Here is a 22132-nt window from a genome sequence, read left to right on the forward strand (position 1 = left end):
CATTCTTCATGTCAAACCCTTAGAATAACAGCGATGTATCCATGGTAGGTTTGAGAGAGCTGCTTTGTAAACGGTATTATTGTTACACTGATTTTGCAGCGTAAGATTGTTGCAGAAGTAACATCTGCCTGTGTGCTCAACTGGCAGGCTGTCTCCTTAAATATACAAAATGCTGAATCATAATACAGATATAGTGCCCTAGATTTTTTTCGTCTTCATATGTGTGAGCTACTTCTAGGAAAAATAAATGTATCTGGTAACATTTGGCCCACATTAAAGTGAGAGGCTTTGAACCCACTCACACTGTGTTGAGCAATCCCCACAGAGGAGCTTATGGATTTCGGGAGTTTTAAACGTGAGTAATGGCCCCCTTTATGGCCGTATGGAAATAACGTGTGGCTCTGTTTACTATCCCTTCTGTTTAAACGTTTGGCAAGCCATGGCCCCTGCCTCGGGCTGTAGGGCATTAAAAAAATGTTTTCAAATATTACAGTCAGGATAAACGCTCAAACTTCAGATGGCTGTGTAATGTGTTTACACCTGCCTTTCTGCTCCGTCTCATCTGCATTCGCATGCTTGTATCAACACGGCTTGTGTAAAGGAAATAAATAGAAATACAGGAATGAAGAAAGTAACAGTTGAGTTGCTTTGTAGTTTATCGTGAAGTCATGACCCTGTTTTTAAAAAGGGAGTGGGGGTGGCCAGAAGAAGAAAGCATAATAACTGTATTCACAGATGAACACACAGGCTCTTAACGCATCCTTGTGATCTTTGTGCTTTCTAGGGTTCTTATATGATTACACTCAGACCTACGACTGTTCCTTCTACCTGGCGGGGCTCTGCTATCTACTCTCCTCCCTCTCTCTGTTTATGGAGCCGCTGGCTCAGCGCTGGAAGGCCAAGAGGAAACTGTCCCAGGCCAAAAGAGCAGAAAGCAGCTGTAAGACCAATGGCTGTTTCACCCCTGAGCGCCTGCAGAACGGCGCTGTGTAGGAATTAACTCCAGGGTTCAATCTGGAACCAACGCGCTCACGATGACAGACCTGCCCACTGTTCACCTTGGACTCCAGCTTGAAGTCGGGACATTTCAGCGGGAGCATTACGCGGGCTGCACAGCAACACGATGTTTAAGAACTTACAGTAGTCGGGATGTCGATGAGGAAAAAAAAAAGACTTTTCTGAACCTTCAAAGCCAAAATGTTAGTGCTCTTCAAAATACTTTATCCCCCGGTGTTCTGATGAGAGGCACACCGATTCAAAACTGGAGAAAATCCTTGCGTACAACACCTGCCACAATTTATTATACGCACATATGCAAGCATAACTTATTGGGAGAGAAACATAAAACTGCACTGACTGTGCAGAAATGTTTGGTTGCTTATTACACTGCTCGGAAAGAAGCTCTGCAGTTGAACTCGAAATCCTGTCTTCTGTTGAGTTTCCTTCCTTTCTTTTTTTTTGTTATGATCCATGGAAGCACGCATCCATGATAAAGTACTTTTCACCTGATGTCTTTGGGAAGCTTTTACCTGTATCTGGTAAACATTACTCACTGATATGCACTTTGGGCCAGCTTGTGATTATGCTGCATGACATTCTCTCAAGATAGCCGAGATACCGAGCTGCCGTATTATTTCAGCCTGCGCCTGTGAAACAATACATAATCTGTAATACGAAGCCAAAAAGCCTGCATTGCTTCTGCAGTTTAACCGAGAAAATGTATCTCTTTGCTAAGTTGATTATTGTAGGCGTGTGGTTTACTGGAGTACTCACTTTGAGACTCGCAGTGGCATTCTTCATTTTTCCAAACACTTTTTTTGTCCGTTGAGTATTTCAGCATCTTTTTATGATGACACAAAATTCAGTCTTGTTGACCTTCTTCTTAGATGTTTGAGCATCATGCTTTCAGGTTTTTTCCCCCCACAGAAATTGTTCTGCTGTGCCTGTCACCTCTGGATTTTTTTTTTTTTACCACATTCATACTTATTTTCAGTTGTGCGCAGATGCTAATGGTGGCATTAGCTCAGTTTTTCATACCTTTCATGGCTTTCCTGGAGTCACATGAGAAGTTTTATGCTTTTTAGAGCCCAGGAGTTTTCATGGGTGTGCATTGTGCCGTGGGAGGGTCTTCAGACAGCTTGAGCATTTAAGGGCTGCAGGACGTTTGCATGAAACGCAAGCTGCTTGTGGGGCGTTCACTTACCCCAGCTCTTTCACTGTTGTCATGCAAAGTAGCCCTTTTAAAGCTTTTACACATCAGCTCCTTTTAGCAGTAAATGCATCTGCTGAAATGTTTGTCCCTTATTTTTAACTGACATTTAGGCTGCTTTCAGCACTGCAGGCTGACACTTTAACTGATTCTACTCAAATGTCTATTGAACTATTTTAACCGACATTCAGCTGCTGACATTACTCACCTAATACTTTCACACCGTACTCTTCAGCTATCTTTAGTGCCTCAATTTATTTAATTTTTTACCGCTTTAATCACTCACTATTTGCTTATAACTTTCTTATGTAACACTGCAAATTATTCAGTTGCTTTCTTCTGTGAAGTAACTTGTTTTACTGGTCAGTAAACTGAGAATTCAGTTGCAACACTTTGAGTTCGCCTAACCTCCTTTCGGTGCTTCAAATACAGTTCAGACTTACTTCATCTTTTTTGATCACATAGGATATTTTAATCTTTTACACAGTGATTACAGCTGCAATCTTCTGAAGTATTTTCTTCAGATTTTTTAAAAATGTATTAAATTAGAACCTTAGGTAGTTTATAATTATATAAGGAAACAACTTTCTCCTTTTCTAGGTCACTGATGATGACAAACATTCAGATGTCAGTTATCTTTAACTTGTCAGCACACGCTCATGAGCTGTTCTATGCAAATGCACAGAGAGAGAGATTTTCCTTTGGTAAATGCGCACATAAACACGTTTCCTTCTCTGCAACTATCACCAGCTCCCGAAAGACTGCTGTTCAGTTAAAGTTTCAGTGTTTTCTTTGTCGCAGTTAGACTGAGGAGCGATGGAGCCGACGAGCTCCCCTGAACAGCAGCATTTTGTTCTTGTTTTGTTTGTTATTTTGTCATCCTTGTACGTCCTTGTATGTCTCTGACCAACTGTGTTGATAGTGTAATGTTGACCATGTAAATGCACAGTGCCACAAGTGGACTGTTTAAAACTGTTGCCCAGTCTTTACAGTGCCTGCAGGCAGCCAGTGAATGGCAATGCAACTTCTAATGATATTGTATTTGTACATGGGAGTCTTAAATCTTTTTTTTTTTTTTTATTGTAGAGAGGGTTTTGTTTTGTTCTTTGTTTTCAGCGGATTCCTTGTTTTTCACCACTGTTTGCCTTACAAGGTAATGTATCTTTTACTAACTTCCTCTGATATCAGCCAAAGATCACATTAGAAAAAACCTTCAACTTGAAGCTTATTGCTGGTTAAAAATGTACGTATTTTAAACCACTATGACCACCCACTATTCAGTTATTTTTAATGTCTTAATTGAATCGTGCGCTTTGTTTTGCTGCCCTCGTGTGGCTGAATGAGGCTTTTGCTCAAAGAATGCTGTCTCAATTAGTACCAAATTATTCCCCCTCAACTCTTTTTCACAATACTGAGCGAGGTTCTTTGTATTGTTTCTATAACAGCAGTCATGCACAAAGGCTCTTTTGCCTCACGAGTTGCATTCACCATCAGCATGCTTTTGTGATTTAGTTCCACTGACTATTTTGTACTATAATGCATCTTTTATGAAAAGTATTTGATGCTTTAAAGGTAGATTTGGGTTAGGGATCATTTTACTTGCTAGTTATCTGGATATGTTAAGAAGCTGTACGCTTAAACAATATCCATGTGCCGTTTGATGACATTTGATTGGATGCTTTTGTTGCAGCAAACATTATTCGGTGAGGTACTTATTTTAAATTCCTGACTCTCACTCCTGGATTTTTTTTTTTTAACTGATTGACTTTAGGAGATATGGTTAACCAATCATAGATTTCTGGTTCTAAGCCAGTAGAGTTTATTTTTAAGCGCTGTAACAGTGTGCAGGTCAGCTGTAATAAACTGATGTGTACCTCAGTCTGTTATTGTGTGATTCAGATGACAAACTAACACCAGGCCAAGAAACACAAGTTTTAACAAATAAACTTGTTTTATTGACACATTATCAGGACATGCTAAATAAGAATTACACTCATTTTCCTAAATACCAGATATTCATCTACAGCTGTCACAGATTTCATGCTACAGCTACTCACAACATACGGGGTACTTACTGCAGATGACACCTGGTGGTGTGTCAAGTATCCTGGGAACAAAGAGCTGTCCAGCTGAACCCTGAGAGGAAAAAAAAAAAATACAAACATGGTTTCACTCATAAAGGTGCAAAATGATTGCAAACTTTAACGCTTTAAAGTGTGTCAGGTGAAAAAAAGAAAAGAAAAAAAGTAATATTAGAAACACTTATCAAGAAATAGGAAATCTCACCAGCATAAAATGCTAATATACAAATTGGTGCTTAACACTACAACGAACTACACTGCAGTCAGCATGGATACTACAAGTAAGTATGAATATGTGGTTTTTGTGGCCATAACAGCAAATCAGATCATCTTTTAACAATAATGTATTAACAAGGATATCATATCGTACCTCGGTCTTAGAGATTTATTTCACAGTGTTATACTTCGCTTCAGATTATTTGCAAAAATACTTATGTACAAAAAAGGTGTTTGCAAACATTGATTGCACAAAATCATGTAAGTAGTGACACTATAACCAGAGTCAGTATAGTTGGATGATATGCAGTGCTTAACAGATTTTTGACTGCACGTGATAAAAAATGAGAAAACAAATATTTTAGAAATCTGTCTAAAAAACGTTTTTTTTTTTAAATTATGTCTTGTTTGTTTTTGCTAACAAACTGAATTCATGTTTTTATGTCCAAATTTGAGAAGTCAGAAATTAATCAATTATAACATTCAACCACTAGAACTAATTTTTCTTAATCAAAAGTTAAAAAATAACATCATGTTCTTAATTTTTTGAATTCATGGATAAAAATAACAGGTACATTTTAGCTATTAAAAATATTTTGTACATACTGCTGGATTAACCATTACAGAAACATTAAAAAAATATTATGTTAATTACCAAAACTGTTAATTTAGTTGTGGCATGAACCTTACACTGGGTGGTCTAATAAGCTGCATCGGTTTCAGCAAATAATCTTTGAAATGTGTGAATCTGCAGAATTCCTTCTCTCAAAAAGTTAAAAACTTTATACAGCTGTGATTTAAATAATCTTTCTATTTGTGTAGAGTTTTCTAAAATTGGGAACATTTAAAAAACAACAACAACAGAAGAAAACATTACCAGCTTATGATCTTTCTGCTGACCTGTAAGATACATTAGTGTACAGTGATACCTAATAACACTACTGCACTCTGCTTTCCATTAAACAGTGTCCTATTTGACAGTATCTGAGCTCACTGTTTCTATTTACACAGCCTCAAAAAACACGCACTGTAGTTCTGACCACAGATTGGACTTTTTATTATTAGCTTCAGCTGCTCTATGTTGGATTTAGAGGATCTGGGACTAGATCTCTGCAATCAACCAATCAATCAATTAATTAATTTTGCTTGTTTTTATTAACTGAAGACTATAATCTATTAAAGGTTTCTGCATGCATAATCAATAATATTATCTATGACAGAAAGTACTCTTAAAAGTAACTACAGTGATTTGAAACAATTTTGGAAGAAGTATTTAACAACAAGTATTATAAAATACAGATTATAATTACTCATTCACTAGTGTCTGCATCTCACTGGTAAAGGTGGGGCTTACATTTAGTTATTTTATATTCCTATACATCAATAAAGTGTTGTTTCACTTGTAATTTAGTCAGAGTAATTAAGATCTGCACAGGAATCAGCAACTACAGGTTACAAATGCAGTCGAGTGAAAAAAAAAGGTCTCTAAATCTCGTATGAGCATACTGATACATACTCAAAGCACCTCAAATTTCATACTAAAGTATTTGTTCAGTAATGCATTCATTTATCACCAATGCTTAAAGCCATCTTTTGCCACACAATAAAAGAATGAGATCCTTATAACTGAATTTATACCAGTAACTTCACAGAGCACAATATTAGTGTTGCCTTTAGTGCCTGACAATCAGTGACATGATTGATCTCTGAAAGAATGATATTGACCTGAAAGCTGCAGAAACAATACCCAGGATTTTGTACGTGATCTAGAGGTGTGGCAGTTGCAGTAGCCTAACAAGCAAATGTTTCCACATAATTTGTTAAATTTTAATTTGCAATTGTTGATCATTTGGGACAGTTTATCTTTTTATTTAGCTTAATCTTAAAACTGGCGACGGTCAGTGCAGCACTGTATTCTCATTCTGTCCTACATGCCCTTTGGGATTCATGCCAATTGTCATTAAAGAAAAATAACCCCAGTAATGAAAATCACCGTGCTGCTGTCCATTTGTTATTGGAAAACGTGAGGTGTTGACACTCAATACTCACCACTGCTGCCAAAGCCAACGATACAGACCTGGCAGGCAGCGCTCGGTCACCTTACTCACCATCGTGCCGTCTCTGTACAGCAGTTTTAGTGATAGCAGCTCTGTATGGTGTCAGGTAGATGGTGAGAGAGGAAAGCAGGTGCTCCGTGGTCCTCAAGATGGCAATGTTTCTCTAGTGAAGCAAGGGCTCATCCTCAGCACAGAACACAGCATTTGCTTTCACACTAACATGACTATAACAGGTTGTTGGGGGAAATGGAAGCTTTCTTTCCTCTTTTTTTGTCTACAGCGGTCTTAAACTTATAAAAGGGAATTGTCAAAATAAACAAGTCTCCTAGATGAATTTGGGGAAGTGGTGAGGTGCATCGTAGATTCCTTCCAGCGATGCAAAAAAAGGGTAAAGGATTAGGCCTGCTTGTGTTTCAGCTCCATGCAGCAGCAGCAGACCTCGGGTGATGACGGCATACGACTTCAGAAAAGCAAACGAGCTTCCTCACTCGTCTCCTCGGAGAGAGTTCAATCAGAGGAGAACACAAACAATATTCCTAGCTGAGGTTTGGCCCAATCCTCTTCCCTGATACAAACATTTAGTCAAATCAACTCATATAACTGGGCAAAGTGTAATAAAGACAATCAGCCCAGTGGTTCAGCTTGGCCTCTGCAGTGAGAGTGACAGCATGAACTGTAGATGCTATGGAAATTTCAGAGCGGCGTCGCCCACAATCTCCCGAGTGGAGTGTGCGACGGAGGTGATGAGCTTCCCTCGCCTCGTATTCAGACCCAGGAACACTGCACATGAAACCTTTAGAGTAACGACCACAGGAGACAACAGGATACTGGCACGTGCCGCCACTGCAAACTGGACTCTGGCTCCTCGATCCTGATCGGTCATTCGCATGCCAACAGGAACAGTTGAGGACATAAGCAGGAATCGTGAGGGAGGAAGTAATTTAGGCAACTGAGGAGGTCAGAACTGGCCTGCAAGTAAGCAGCAATCCTCACTCGAAATGGGGGGGGGTCTCTCTTCACTGGTGCTAAAACTGCAAATCGTCTCCCCTCTCGTGTGCAGAAACAAAATTTCAAGTGACAACTCCTTTTTCGAAACACAATAAGGTACGGGCAGCTCGTTTCTTCAATTCACTTCCATCGAAGAAACATGTTTCCCTTCAAATGAACAATTTATTGATAATCGGTCACATTAAGTGCCCAAATGCACTTGCAGGTATGTGAACAGCTTCGCATGGGCTCTACGGATTTTCCTTCCCCATGACATCAAAGTGTACATTGCTCAATTTTTCCATTTTAAACAGAAGTCATCACAGGTGCAGATGGGCTACACAACTTAAAAGCTGCCTCATCAGTGAGGACTCACAACCACCAGGGTGCCTTCTCTGCAGAGGTTTTCAGCTCTGTGCTCGTCTCCTCAAGAGTCCAAAGCCGCAGTGGGTGTGATGTTCACATATACAACAATTTTCTTTTTTTTCTTTCCCCCCCCCCCCACATATAAATGTTTTCAATACATATTAAACCAAATTCAGCAAATTATAGTGCATGGCAGGTTACTACTACATGGCAAAACTACACTGGCAAAACAAAACAGGGTAGGCCTTGGGGAAAAATAAATAAATGTTGGCAAGCGTGAGTGAAATACTGTCAAATTTAGACTGCTAAAATAAAATCAACATTAACTGTTAAGATACCTCTAAAACTATAAAATTGCACAGACCTACTTACTGTACAAATATTAGGTTTGTACTGGCATATTTAATATTATTATTATTGAAGGACCTACTGGTTTTAGGGTAAATAAATGAAGCAGTCTGTCAAATCAACACAAAATCCTCTAAGCTTTTTATCCATTACTATTATACTTTTTCATAGTTCACATTTTCACAACCATTTCTAAAGACAGGGATGCACAAAATAAAATATTTTGTGGAAAAAAAAAATGTTAGTAGCTGTTTTTTTGTTTTGTTTTTTAAACTACGCTATGTGTAATGGGCTGTTCCCTTGAAAATAAATTCTGTTAGTATTCAGCATTTCATACAGAGTTGACATGACCATTTAGCTTTACCAGTGGACTCACACTGAGTTCATTGTCTATCTTGCAATTTTGGCGTTCCAATTCAGAGGCGTACAAGACAAATACACCTAAACCCAAACAACAAGCCTGAACATAATCTGTACTTTTGTTCCAAACTGAATTTCTAATGCAATTAAACTGAGCTGTATCTAGGAAAGTTGAATCTGCTGACCTTCACAACGTTTTCCAGTTTTCAAAATCCACAGCGACAGACAAGCATGAGCATCGTAACACTTAAAAGGCATTGCACAACTCTTCCTCAGTGAACCACACTTCATTTGCCTGACTTTTTGTTAAGGATGAAAATAAATGAGAGATGGGACAACGCTGTAATGTGGTGGGTGAGAGAAAAATTGTGCAACATGTTTTGACCTTGAAATGTAACCAGAGATAGTTCACCGACCCTCTAACACAAAAAAAGAAAAGAAAAACAATTCAAATCGCGTTTGTCTCCCTTCATCAAAAAGTGGTAATAGTAGACATATTATTGCACTGTAATTCAAAGCTTTGAAAAAAAAATTGTATTTTCTGAAAGCCTGGTGCAAATATCAGGACACAATAACAGCACCTGTTTGTCTAATGCATGACATTATAATAGCAACATGTCTTCTTCTGTTACTGTTAGCGCCCTGTGGAAGGTGAGGTTTCAACACTGAGTTTGTGGTTCGATTTTAAATGGAGCTGTTATTGTGTCCCCTTCTTAAACTTCTAACTCTCCTGCTTTTTCTATTTTCCTTTTTTCTGTTGCAGACCTGGATGGCTAACATTTTAAATCTGCAAATGAACTACAAAGAAAAATATAGTCTGCATGACTTCTCTGTTCATAAATTAAGCTTACTAAACTTTAACCGCTTTACAGAATTTTGGCTGAATTACTGCAGATTGATGATTGCGACTGACACCTCTGAAAAGTAACTTCAGAAACACACATACTTTTAGCTTTGCAGGGGGGCACTGTTTGTCCTTTAAGTGGTTTACATGGTAACATAACACTCAATAACCATACTAGTGTACTCCATGATGCAGAACACACAGCATGCAATAGTTACTGACATACAGCAGATCCTTTTTTTTTTTTTTTTTTTAATTCCATTTGAATTTAGTGTGTTTTGTTTCTTTAAGATGCTCCACGGACCACAATCATGACTAGATAGTCCTCTTCACTTTTTGCCAGAGCTTTGGCAGAGGAATCCAGGAACTGCTGGGAGAAATCACAGGGAGGGAAAGCATGAAGAACCCCTGTGTTGTCTTTATCTCTGCTTCCTCCCACAGGCAGGCTGATGACTCCAGCCGCTTGTTTTTGGTTGAGGTAGGACACCAGGTTGCGAAGCGGCCGCTGAGTTGAAGCTGCAGGGTCAGATGAAGATGCATCCTCTGTGGTGCCGGGAACCGCCAACAGGATTGCGTAGCCGCCCGGACCTGCCACCTTGATGCGCCGAGACACCTCGTCGAGCTTGGGCTGGTCCAGCCGGAGTCGCTGCGTGATCTTTAGCTCACTCACTCGCCTTCCTGTAGCGCTGTCGACAAGCAGGTCGCTGGCGACGTTGTGGTCTCCCTCTAACAGGTGCATGTTGGCTGGAAAGTTGCTGTTCTTCAACAATAGCATACCATGCCAGGCCAAACTGAGTTTGGTGCCATCCAGCTTGGATGGCTGGCCTCCCTTTGAGCTGCTCTCAGAACGTTCTCTCTTGGCTGGTCCTTTGCCACCATCGATTGCCTTGCGCTTGCGCTCTCCAACTGCTGAAATAATGTTGCTTGAAAGTCCCTTATCAGACAGACTCTGGCTTTTGGGCCTTCGGTCTGACACGCTTCTTTCAAGGCTGCTGTGGCGTTCTGTCGCAGGAGAGGCTCTCTCGCCCCGCAGGGGGCGTTCTGAGTCACTAAAGCGCCCCCCATCTCTGCTGCTGCCTCCAGGACTGCCATCTGGAGAAGCACGTCTGCGTCTTACTGTCCTCTCAGTGCTGTCAGGGGAGTGGTCTATGTGGCGCCCGTCCTCCAATATGCGCCGCTTTCGAGCAGGCTCTCGCGCAGGCTCTCGCCCCTGCAGCTCTCTTTCCAAAGACCAGGGCTCACGAGTTCGCCTCTCACGGTCCAAATGCTCCAGAGGCTCAAAAGGTGAGGCACGTACTCGCTCGCGAATAGCAGGATTGGGCCAGTCAGTTCCAGGAAACAGCTCTCTCTCCCTGAAGTGAAGCGGCGGTGGAGTTCGTTCCCTGACCCTCAGTGGTTCAGGTGTGGCACGGTGGACAAATGACTCAGCCACCATGTCAAATGGTGGTATTGGGAGAGGCTGCAGGAACTGCTGCTGATAACGATGTTCAGTGTCTGCAAAGTCCACTCTAAGTCTTCTCTCTGGACCTCCCAGTGGGAAGCCTCTCATGTGTGTGCATGCTGCTTGTGCAGCATCTAAACTTTCATACTGAATATAGGCCCAAGTGTCCCCTTTTCTGTAGTCAATGGTCCTTATAGTGCCAAAGCGATCAAACTCTCTTGCCAAGGCAGCTAAGGGAACCCAAGGTCCAAGACCACCCACCCACAGGCGCGTGGTTGGTGTTGCTTTCCCATAGCCTATTTTTATGGGATTGCGGCCCACTATTTTACCAGACATGCTAAGCTTAGCACGATGAGCCATGTCAAGATTCTCAAATTTCAGAAATCCATACGTGCTGGTTTGCCCCCGTGTTGGTCTCTTAATGTCCACTTCTGTTATGACTCCAAACCTGTCAAAGGCCCTCCTGAGGTCTGCTTCTGTGACAGTTATATCCAGATTGCCTAAAAACAACGTCCTGTTAGCTCTTTGGTCATCTTCTGGAGAAATAAAATCCTCTTCTCGGAAAGCTGCCCGTTCTGCAATGAAGGCTGGGCGTGCTCTGGCTTCAAACAGAGCGAACTCCCTATCCCGCTCCAGTTCTCTCGGCAAAGGTGGGGGTGGGGGTGGGGGTGGAGGAAGCCGTCCCAAGGCTAGCTGCTGCAGCCGGTAGTCTCTATATCCCAGCCCGGTGGGCGAGAGGGGTCTCTGCAAATGTCTGTGGCTTTGAGCCGCACCGTACACGTCTCTCTCCACCGGAGACCGACTTCTCCTCCGGTTGATGTAGACCGCCTCGATTTTCAGCGGCCGGTCGTACAGCACCAGCCGTCCCCTGGCGTGCTTAGCCGCTCTGGCGTCCTCCGGCTTCCTGAAATTTACGAAGGCTATCCGCTCGTCGTTGCTACGACCTATCTTGACGCTCACATCGCCAAATTTTTTAAATTCGTGAAAGAGTCCGTCCTCGATGTCCTCGTCGCTAAGCTGAGTGCCGAGGTCGCTGATTTTGAGCGTTTTGTACTCACTCTCTGTGCTGGGTGGCTGCAACCGCGGCTCACCCCGAGAGGTGGTCCTTGGTGAGGCTAAATCCAGCGTCAGGCTCAGGTTGTGGTTTTTGCCCACGGAGCTCGCTGCAGCGGCGGCGGCGGCAGCTGCAGACTGACAACTGTGATTATTTCCAGTCCGGCTGTGACCGTCGAAATCTCGGTCTCTTTTTTCCCCGAGGAGACTCCGTCTTGTCGAGCCGCCGTCGCCTTTGGACGAACTGTTTCCATTATTACTCCCACTGGAAACGGACAGAGCCCCCATTTTCTTGCTGGTCGGATGGCATCCTCCCCTGTCTCGAATATCGTCCAGGGCCCGGGAGCGTTTTTTAATCGGCGACCGCTCTTTACCTTTCATTTCGGCCCACTCGGTGTCGACCGTCGGGACACTTGCTCTTCCTTGGTGCGATTTTTTTCTGCAATTTAATGCAGAAATTAACTGAAGTGAAAAACAGGTTTATTCACTGACCCTGCGGCAAAACAACAACAGTCGCCATTTTGTAAAGATTAGCTCGAAGACCCACCCCTTCGTTCTGATTGGTTAGAAAGTGGGTGGGAAGCTTTAAAGCGCACGTCAATCACCCAGCGGAAGGCACTATATTTTTTATATTTTCTTAATAAATTGAGTATAAAATAAAAAAAACTAATAAATAAGTTATCGAAATTGTTTGTGTTTGTTTAAATATAAACGTACATTTTACTTTATTTGTATTTTGTATTCCTTTGAAATTTCAGAAAAGCTTTTACCTTATTAAGACACTTGCATTGTCATATTATATTTTTATTTTGTTGAGCTGTATGCTATTCTACTTATTTAAATAAAAGTGGCCTATTTGTTAGGTCTAAATGGCTGCACCTTAAGACTTAAGATAAATCTTATTGCTTATATCACAACGCCAGTTTCTGCTGTCCATTCACTGTTTACTGTAGCATAATACTGTGGGCAGGTTTTGTAAGAATATTATTCATTTAGTTTTTCCCGGGAGGTGAGACTTAATTATGGTGTCGGGGCGAGCAGATAATCCTTTTATCTTCAATTAGATCCAATACCACAAGATGGCAGTATTGAACAGAAAGTGCAGCAGCCCACTCCCCTAAGCGTTGAGCGGAAAGGGCCTTTCCTGGCAACTATATGAGCAAATCAAGCTGCTGATATTGACTAATATCTGCTACAGTGTAGGCCACATGTAGCAGTAGATATTACAGCCTTTTCATGGAGACGATTAAAACACTTTAGTTTTTAAGTTGAAAGCATCACAACCTACTAATGTCTGCTCTTTAATGTCTCACAGTATTTCCCCATTTCTTACAAGTCATGCTTTGGCTCAAATCAAGCACTGCTGTTTGCACTTCGGCACAAACATTTTATATTCTGAATATTTGATTTTCTCAAATGAACTGCCAAAACATTTTTCCTAGCAATAAAATTTTGGAAGCAGCCTTGACAAACTGCTGAAACTGAGCCAATCACACAGTGCACTACTTTGTTTACCTTAGTGGGATATGTTAAATAAAAGTAGCTTATCTGTTGTGTCTCAATAGCTGCACCTTGAAGCCAAGATCAATCTTGTTGAGATCAAAGCTCAGAGCAGTGGCCAGCAGTCAGCTTTACAGACTTTAATGAGCCTTAAATCATTTTTTAGTCAAATAATGAGGCCGAGGGTATACTAGCTTCCAGGCTCTTGTGACAGTCTACAGCTAGCAACCCTGACATACTGAGTGATGATTAGCTCTAGCATTGTGCAGCGATGACTCATCATTTTTCATTTCTTTCTGAAAAAAACATAGAGGCTCTTTGGATCCTGATACATTGATTTAACACAGATCAAAGCCAATGCAACAGCATGATAACTTTAATGAGAGCTTGATGAAAACCTATGGCCCCCTATAGTGAAATGACATCACCGTGTGTTCACTCTGAGACATTTTTGAAGTAGAATAAGCCAAACTATGATCATGAGCCCCTGAGTTAATCTATTACAGCTGTTCTGACTGTTTTAAGGAATAAAAATATCAAAATCAGTAAACCACCAAGCTTCCTCTTTTGTTTACGGGTGGATTTGATTAACCTGCTCACACTGTAAAAATAAATATCAAAATTAAGCTCTGATCCACCATCTGCTATTTCTCTAGCTTTCCTAAACACAGCAATCTCCTCAATCCCTTATCCCTTCTGACAGGTCTTCTTATCTTCTCCTCTTAATCTGGGAATTAATCAGGGGGACTATGTGACTGCAGTGAGAGCTGCCGTCTCCCAGGGACTGGCTGGAATTTGAAGCTGTGGGTGTGGAAAGTGTTTCTGATGGCTTTCTGCATTCTTCTATTGGAACCACATGTTAGTGGCTCTCAGGAAACTCCGGCACAGACTTAGGGGAAGGCAGCTAATCCGCCCCTGCATCGCCGTCAAACCGAAGCAGGCAAAGACAAAGGGGAGCCAATATATTCCCCTGAAAGCCATGCACACTCCCGGGGAGTGAGTTCAGCTTGGCGGGGCTTTGTCCCGCAGTGAAACTCTTTTTCTCAATTCACATTCTCAGTCTCACAGATTGAAATGTTTGCCAGTTTGACATGAATGCACTGGCATTTAGTAATTCACACCATATGGGATGTACCGTGCAATTCAATGTTTCCTTGACAATAACATAAATTGTTTGGGGAGATTTTTCTGAAAACGATTATTAGGACAGCATTCAGGATAATGTGAGTATATTCTGTTATATTCTGCTTGTACACATGGATGCAGAAGACATTTGACCTTGACCTGGCCTCAGCATACAAAATATGCTGTGAGCCACAGTAATCGACTAAACACCTCACATGGTAGGACATGCATGACAAATACATAACCATCTGTGGTTATCTACTTTATTATCAGTAGTGAAGTGTGGTCACCAGGTTAGTTTTTCCATTATGAACCTGCCACTTTCCCCTGATGCATGGAGTGCAACTTGAAGTGAAGCCTAGCGGGCTGCACATTCACTCTGTACACTTTCCGCACAGCAGAAACCTTTTTTTTTCTCCACAGCCTGTAAAGTATTTTTACCTCATAACCACATTGCCAGTTATATTTGCATCGCAAACGTGGCTATTGTTTTGCAAAAGAGTCATGGCTAAAATAATTATAACTGAGATGGTTTTTGTTCATTTTGAAAAAAGAAAAAAAAAAGAAAAAGAAAATCCATCTTCCCCAAAACAGTTTGCTGCTGAATAAGACAGTTAAATTTACATGGAGCCCTTTATTACTCACGCACAACACAACAGACATTAAAAGGGATTAATATGATACATTTTTTACATGCTTAAATAATTCTCCTCTTTGGTCTCAGCACTGTGATACAAAATAAGAACTGGAAACAAGAACGTTTGTATTAATAAGTTGGGTTTTGTGCAAGATTCTCAAGTTGGCCTTATTGTTTGCAAAATGCCTGTTCCAACAGTTCTGAACAGCAACACGTCTCTAAGTTGATTTATATAAATGTTTGGAGGAAATATTCGAGTCAAATCCACAAATGTACATCTGGGATCGTGTATGGGTGACGACTGTAATATGCTGCGGCTCAGTCAGTGCATAATGGGGAGCTGGCATTATTATGGTCATGTTGGCCAGGAGAGGATGCTGCCTGGTTCTTTGGCTTTCATCCTCAGCGCCACCAGGCCTGTTGGCTTGTATTCGGTCTCGGGGCCCTCGATGGAAGGCGACCCGAGGCCTCCTGGGAAGCCGTGGAGAGAATAGAGACTGTTGATGCCTGGATGGTGAGGCGGGTGATGGTGATGGTGCGGGTGGCTGGAGGATGTGGGCATGCCCATGAAGCCCTGCAGATTACTGTGAGGGTGAGGGTACGGACTCATGCAGGATGAGGAGATAGAGTCAGCCCCTAGGACACAGCCTGCACCCGAACCACCGCCTCCTCCTGAAGCTGCCCCCGGCCACAGATTGCCCTGCATCTGGATAGGAAGAGATTTAGAATGATATCAGCAAAAGTTTTAATATTGTTCAGTCCTGTACAGTGAAAACAAAAAGCAATCTCTCAGCAGGTTTTATGATGTTAAGTTTACTACTACAACATGCATGCCATGTGAGAGCTACATTGGCCTACCTGGTAAGCGTCATGGCGAGGAAGGAGAGAAATGTCATATGTAGCAGCAAAATGGTTGCGAACCTCCTGGATCTTCCCATAGCGTTCTCGTTTCCTCCATTTAGCTCTGCGATTTTGGAACCAAACCTTTTAAAAAATAAAATATATTATAACACAAAATAGTATAACAGTAAATTTCCAGAAGACAACTTTTTGTTAGGGCATCATACTTTCTTCTGATGACATTTAGAAAATAAAAAAGGTGTCAACTGTGATGGAGTTGCCCTGGCATACCTGAACCCGAGCCTCAGTGAGCTCCGTCCGCAGCGCCAGCTGCTCCCGGGCGTACACGTCGGGGTAGTGTGTCTTTTGAAACACTTTCTCCAGCTCCTCCAGTTGAAATGTGCTGAAGGTCGTGCGATTACGTCGCTTCTTGTTTTTGCCAGATAAGTCAATGGAGTCAGCGATAGAATCTCCTTGTAAACCACTGCCTGGCTCTTTGAGCTTGCCACAACAGTCCGTGACAATCCCAGGATAGCCCATGGTTTTTGGAGTGCCTTTGTCCCGAACTGAAGCAAGGCAGGAAAACGCAAAGGAAAAGTTACACATCCACTAAACAAAAATATAAAATCATATACAAATTCTAACAGTTTTTTTCTAAGTCCATCTGCATCAATATATACACTGAAATTTAATCATTTGAGACTATCATTGCCTGAAGATACAGCTTAAATGACTTTTTATGGAACGCCAAATTTGATTTAGATTTTATAATTGTTTAAGTACAAATCTCTGCAAACATAATGAATGAGCTGGTTTGTTTGTCTTGCTGCTGCTCATTTTAGCCTTTATGACCTGTTGGTCAGAAAGAGTTGATTTTGTGTACTTTCCTTTTTCTTTTCACATAGTTTCTACAAAGTTGCTGAAAGCTTTTTCAGGCCCTTGTGCAAAGAAATAGAGATGAGCAGTCCTTTTGAAACCAGCACAGCTCACCTGGAAACAGCTTTGGCCCACATGGACACACTTTAAAACCAACACACTGCAGTTAAAATAAACACAAATTGTGTATCACATCAAAAGTTTTGTTTGTGATGTATGTGACTATTTTCTCAGTTTCATTCCCAAATTATACTAAAAACTGTGAGCCGCCAGAGAAAATGCACAAGCAACACAAATTCAGATTTACTCCGATTAGCCAGACGAGCCATATTTAGGTAGAAAATACTCAAAAAGCTGGCTAAACTTTGACCTGCTGATTACAATATGCAGAACAAAGGGCATTTTCAGGGTCACCTACACTTGATAGGAACTTGTTGAAATATGTCACAAATATCTGAAGAGAGGAATTAACTGTTATTTATACAGCAGCAATACACAGCAACAGTCCCGCCCAGGCTCTTTACATTGCATGTAGAGAAAGTCTAAGAGAAACACTTTTTTTTTTTATCTGTTAAAGCACATGATTGTTTTGGACTAATTCTATATATTCTGCCATTTACATTCAGGAGTGAGGGAAAATCTCAAAGCGTTACTTTCCTTCCTGTTAACAGACCATGGAAAGGGCTCCTCCTGCAGTGTTTGGATGTTGTTGTCCAAGTTCATTATGTTTAACCCTGAGCTACGAAACAAAACCACTTTCCATCTTTCAGGAGGCACTCACTCACTCTGGGCAGCTGAAACACTACTTTGCTGTGCTCTTAATTCAATATAGGGCCCAACAGAGAACACTCTTTATTGCAACATTAATTTCCTCAAGTCCATTAGTTCCAACCTTACACCACATGCTGAAAATATACTCAACTGCAGGGAAAAAAAGGGGGCATTGAGCTTTTACCTTGTCAAGCACCCATATCCGCTATGACTATACTCAAGTGTAATTGGAGATCTATATGAAATGCAGGAAAAAGCAAAAAGGAGATAAGTTCAAAATGAAAAGGCAGGAATATCATGCTGCCAGCACGATGAGCTATTGTTTTGCGACTGTGGAAATTTAAATGGCATTTTTCCAGGCATCTTGCTATGGATTTTAATGTTTTACATTTGTCTTAAATTTGGACAAAATGTTACTCCGAGGTTTTAAAATATTCTGAATTTGTTCAGTTCTGAATAAAGAATATTTATTAGCCGTGATTGGTGTAGTAAGTTATTAAGTTGCACAGTTAAAATATTAAGTTATTATAGCACATGGTATCTGTGGAGTATAAGAAGGTTAAACATGATTGGAAAAAAATGAAGGTATGTGTGGCATATTTCTGAGGAGTAAAATAGGAATAATAAAAGAAATATTAAGCCTGTGCATGCAGTTTATCTAAAAAACTCAACTGTGGCAGCTACGCTACAGTCACAAACACAAACAAACAGACGTAAAGAAAATGAGTGTCAACGAAGATGAGTCTAATAAATACAAAAACAACGTGCAATCATTAAAACGGAATTTTTCTCTTTTCACCAAAAGAATTTACATCTTCCCAAATAACAAATGAAAGAAAGAAAAGCAAAAATAAAGGACTGCTTTTGCATTTCAGAATCGTTGGGTCTTTTCTATGTAGTACTTTAAAATTTTAATCTTTTAGTGCCCGACGATAAAGCCACAGATCGGCTAATCACCATAACTGAGTTAAAATCTGACCGTTCTAATTTTTTTCAACTTTTATAGTAGAATATAGCTGATTGCGAAAAACTAGAAAATATTACAAACCAATGTAAAAAAGTTTTGGGTTTTTTTTACGTTAAACTTTCCTCTCACTGCAGACGAAACAGGAAGACGCGTCTGCTTTTGAAAGTTTAAAAGAGAAAACGTAAGAACACACACGCGCGCGCACGTGTTCTGCACGTACATGCGCTGGTTTACACACTCGCACCAATAAGCATTAAACTGCAAAATAAATCAAACTATTTAAGTAGTTATGAGTGGAAATCTTGCGCATGTCTGTGTGCGCGCACGAGATAAAGACAGAAAAGGAAAAGGGGAAGCACGCACACCTCATTTTCCTTGAGCAAGAATTAAAATAAAAGTTAATTTCGAAAGAAGCCGGCTGATATTATCGTGTTATCATAAGTAATTGCGCAAAAGAAAATTTAATGAATGTGTTCGCTGTCTTTGGCATTAACTTGAATGAAACTAATGTATATTATTCTGGACACTGATATAACAAGAAGCTTATCGGGGCTGATATCCTCTGCTGCTTTGCAGAATCATCGGCACCAATAAACAAAGTGAAAGACCACATAATTTCTTCAGGCTTCAGTTCAACATATACAGCGGTTGCTTTCCTTCCCAAGATGGACATTTGTGGGCGATCGTGTCTGACATTTGTGCAACTCCGTGCTTGCAAAACAAAGTCAGTTCTGTTTTGTGTGACCAAAAAGTCTGCAAAAGAAGGAGAAACTGAAAGCGTGAGCGTCTGCAAAAATACAGAGATACCAAGCTGAGTGCTGGCCTGAAAAGAAGAGTAGTAGTCTAATGACACACCCAACTTGCTGTTAGGCTGACCTTTAACCTCTGTAACTTCACATCAAGGACTGTTAAGTGAAAAAAGAAAACTTGGTGACATTTTTATTGCAACCACACTTTTCTTTGCATAAATGCACTTTTGTTTTATTTTTATTACTATATGAAAAGTACACAAAATGCAGCATACTAAAAATAATTTGTAAAAAGGATCCACTGAATTGAATAACCAGAAAAAAAAAGTGTAAAATGATTTCCAAATTTGATTTTCCCATTTACTTATTTTTTTCAACCAGTTGCCAAGTGAATGATGGCGAGCATTTTCTTTAGAAAAACCTAAGTTACAAAAAATTAAATAAAATTTAAAAAGGGGTGGGGCAAATCAAACGTAAAGTACTTTTAATGATTCTTATTTGATCCAAAGCCCGCTATCAAGCTACAGCACTTTGTTTTAGTTAAAACTGAGATAGTTAAGACGCGGCTAATTCCAGTAAATGTTCGCTCAAAAACTCTTTAACTCACCGTCCGTGTTGTTCTCGTAAAACGACGGTTTGCCGCTTATTGCCACCCCTTTCTGGTCCTGGTTGATACTGTCCAAGAACTTGCTGTGTTTGGACGGTGAACCGGTCGGGTTCGCTGGAGAAGCGCCGTGCGTAAAGTCCACCGCAGCATCACCAAACCTCCCCATTGCGGTCGCGTAGAGATCCCCTCTCAGGCTGAGACGGTGTGGAAGAGAAGGCGGAGGAAGGTGCGATTTCTGGAGCTCATCGCAGGGGAGAAAGGAGCTGGAGCCGCCGTGCTCGAGTCCCGGAGAGTTTGTTGGCGTCCTCCTGCTGGTCTGCGAAGAGAAAGGCAAACAGCTCTCCGTCTCCATCTTACAGGTCCAGCAGGCTGTGTCGACAACAGCAACTGGGTGCCGTTAACGTGGGCGCCCGAGTGAGAGATTTTTTTTCTCCTCTATGTTCATGTCAAGTGGGTGGGATTTAACAGATCAGAAACAAAGACCCGTGAAACCGGGACTGATCGCGCGCTCGCGCACATGTGTGTGTGTGTGTGTGTGTGTGTGTGTGTGTGTGTGTGTGTGTGTGTGTGTGTGCGAGAGACAGACAGACAGACAGAGAGAGAGAAAAGGAGCGAGGTAGGGGGAGAGAGAGCGTTTCTCCACAAGTCTGACATAATCCGCCAAAAATTCAATCACGTGTGGTTTCTGTCCTTCCAATTAAGCATTTAATTTCTGTTTCATATGCTGTTACGATCCTAATCACGAAATCAAGCGAGACAGGAGAGGCAGGCATCAGACGGTGCAGTTTACGCACAGAAAAGTGACAAGATAAAAAAATAATAATAATAACGATAAAAATGGCGGATACCATAACTCTGCCCGTTAGTGTTTTATTTCATTGAACTTATTTTTTTCATTCTAATATATATGTTATATGCATTAAAATTATATATATTATAATTCTGATCTATATGAAAAACAGGTATGAAGTATTGATTACGTAGCAACGTTATTTTCTTTCTTTATTTATTTTTGTACATCCTATTGATGATACATATATAAACTTGTCCTGTGACCAGAAAAGGTGACATATATATCTTTTTTAAATAAAAGAAAAAATAGTATTCGCTGTTTTGTGACTTTTATTTGTGATATTAAAATGACTTTTAACAAATGGGGAAAAGCCCTAGTGTTGTTCTTGGTGTCTGCGGTGTCCATTCAAATGAATTCCCACGTCGCTGGGACGATAAAATTGTTATAAATGATCAAATGAGGTAATTACTGATAAAAAACATTAAAAGTGCGGTTTTTTCCACTGTGATAACCTTTTTTTGTTTGGTTTTGTTTGTTTTCTTTTGATTTCTTTTGTTTTTGCTTTTTTTTAATAGATCATGAAAATTATAAAATTGTGTTCGTTAAAAATACGCTGTCAGTGACTAATAATGTTATAAATATATATTAAAGAGTACATATCCTTTCCAGGAGCTCGTTTGTAAAGGACGAGATTTTAGAGGCGGTATGAAATGCTTTTTTTTAACCGCAAGAACATTTCTAATCCACTTACAAAATGGGAGTAAGAAAAAAAACACCTCAATAAGCAGCCATCTCTGAAACAGTAATCGGCCGAAATATCGGTAATTGTTATCGTAGAAGTCAGACAGATTAAAAGCAAAATACCAAGTTTGTTGCATGTGTGTGTGCATGAGTCTTCAGTGTGTCGTTCTCCTCTAAACTATGAAGCCGAGTTCATGCGGCTGTGCTAAATAATAGTGAAAGAAATAATAAAAACAAAACAATAGTTATGAGGCTCATAACATTTCCCTGCTGATACACAGTTTTAATTATGCCATTTTATTCTTAGATTGTGCCTTTTTTTTCTTCTTTTTGTCCTGTTAACTACGTGACATCGGCTTTAATAAGAGTCTTCTACTATAAAACAGCGATATCAAAAATAAGGTCATAAAATTATATTTTGTGCACTAGATCAATGTTTCATTTTTGCCCTTTAGATGAAAACATCCTCAGAAACAGACTCAGCATTAACTGAAAAGGCTTTTTGATTAACACCTTATCTCTGATCTAGACAAACCTCATGTAAACACTGTGCACTTACCAGGT

At 40.6% G+C, this 22132-nt stretch overlaps 3 protein-coding genes across 3 annotated transcripts in view; 1 reads left to right on the forward strand and 2 right to left on the reverse strand.

Moving 5' to 3' along the window:
* Window positions 1-3297, forward strand: part of slc16a4 (solute carrier family 16 member 4) — a 28328-nt gene extending 25031 nt beyond the window's left edge. The window contains exon 11 of the mRNA XM_005732830.1: window positions 785-3297. Within this exon, the coding sequence (XP_005732887.1) occupies window positions 785-993 (209 nt within the window). The 3' untranslated portion in view covers window positions 994-3297. The remainder of the gene's footprint in view (window positions 1-784) is intronic.
* Window positions 3298-7713: 4416 nt separating this feature from the next.
* Window positions 7714-12535, reverse strand: rbm15 (RNA binding motif protein 15). Its single transcript, XM_005732831.2, has one exon. It carries the CDS (start codon window positions 12341-12343, stop codon window positions 9755-9757), a length of 2589 nt encoding a protein of 862 aa, XP_005732888.1. The 5' UTR covers window positions 12344-12535; the 3' UTR covers window positions 7714-9754.
* Window positions 12536-15222: 2687 nt separating this feature from the next.
* On the reverse strand, window positions 15223-20434 carry alx3 (ALX homeobox 3). Its single transcript, XM_005732832.1, has 4 exons — window positions 20035-20434; window positions 16356-16630; window positions 16083-16208; window positions 15223-15930 (listed from the first exon to the last, which is right to left on the reverse strand). The coding sequence occupies exons 1-4, from the start codon at window positions 20384-20386 to the stop codon at window positions 15580-15582; spliced, it is 1104 nt and encodes a 367-aa protein (XP_005732889.1). The 5' UTR covers window positions 20387-20434; the 3' UTR covers window positions 15223-15579.
* Between the last annotated feature and the right edge of the window lie 1698 nt (window positions 20435-22132).

The sequence above is a fragment of the Pundamilia nyererei genome, unplaced genomic scaffold, assembly GCF_000239375.1.
Source record: "Pundamilia nyererei isolate P.nyererei 1_Seehausen unplaced genomic scaffold, PunNye1.0 scaffold00049, whole genome shotgun sequence".
Classification (NCBI taxonomy): domain Eukaryota; kingdom Metazoa; phylum Chordata; class Actinopteri; order Cichliformes; family Cichlidae; genus Pundamilia; species Pundamilia nyererei.

Bases quoted from the DNA above. Each gene is read 5' to 3' on its own strand.
- rbm15 (XM_005732831.2), bottom strand. From the start codon at position 12,343: ATGAAAGGTAAAGAGCGGTCGCCGATTAAAAAACGCTCCCGGGCCCTG.
- alx3 (XM_005732832.1), bottom strand. From the start codon at position 20,386: ATGGAGACGGAGAGCTGTTTGCCTTTCTCTTCGCAGACCAGCAGGAGG. The intron at 16,631-20,034 runs GTGAGTTAAAGA...GCCTTGCTTCAG, and splicing joins TTACGAGAACAACACGGACG to TTCGGGACAAAGGCACTCCA. The intron at 16,209-16,355 runs GTATGCCAGGGC...ATTTTTTAAAAG, and splicing joins TCACTGAGGCTCGGGTTCAG to GTTTGGTTCCAAAATCGCAG.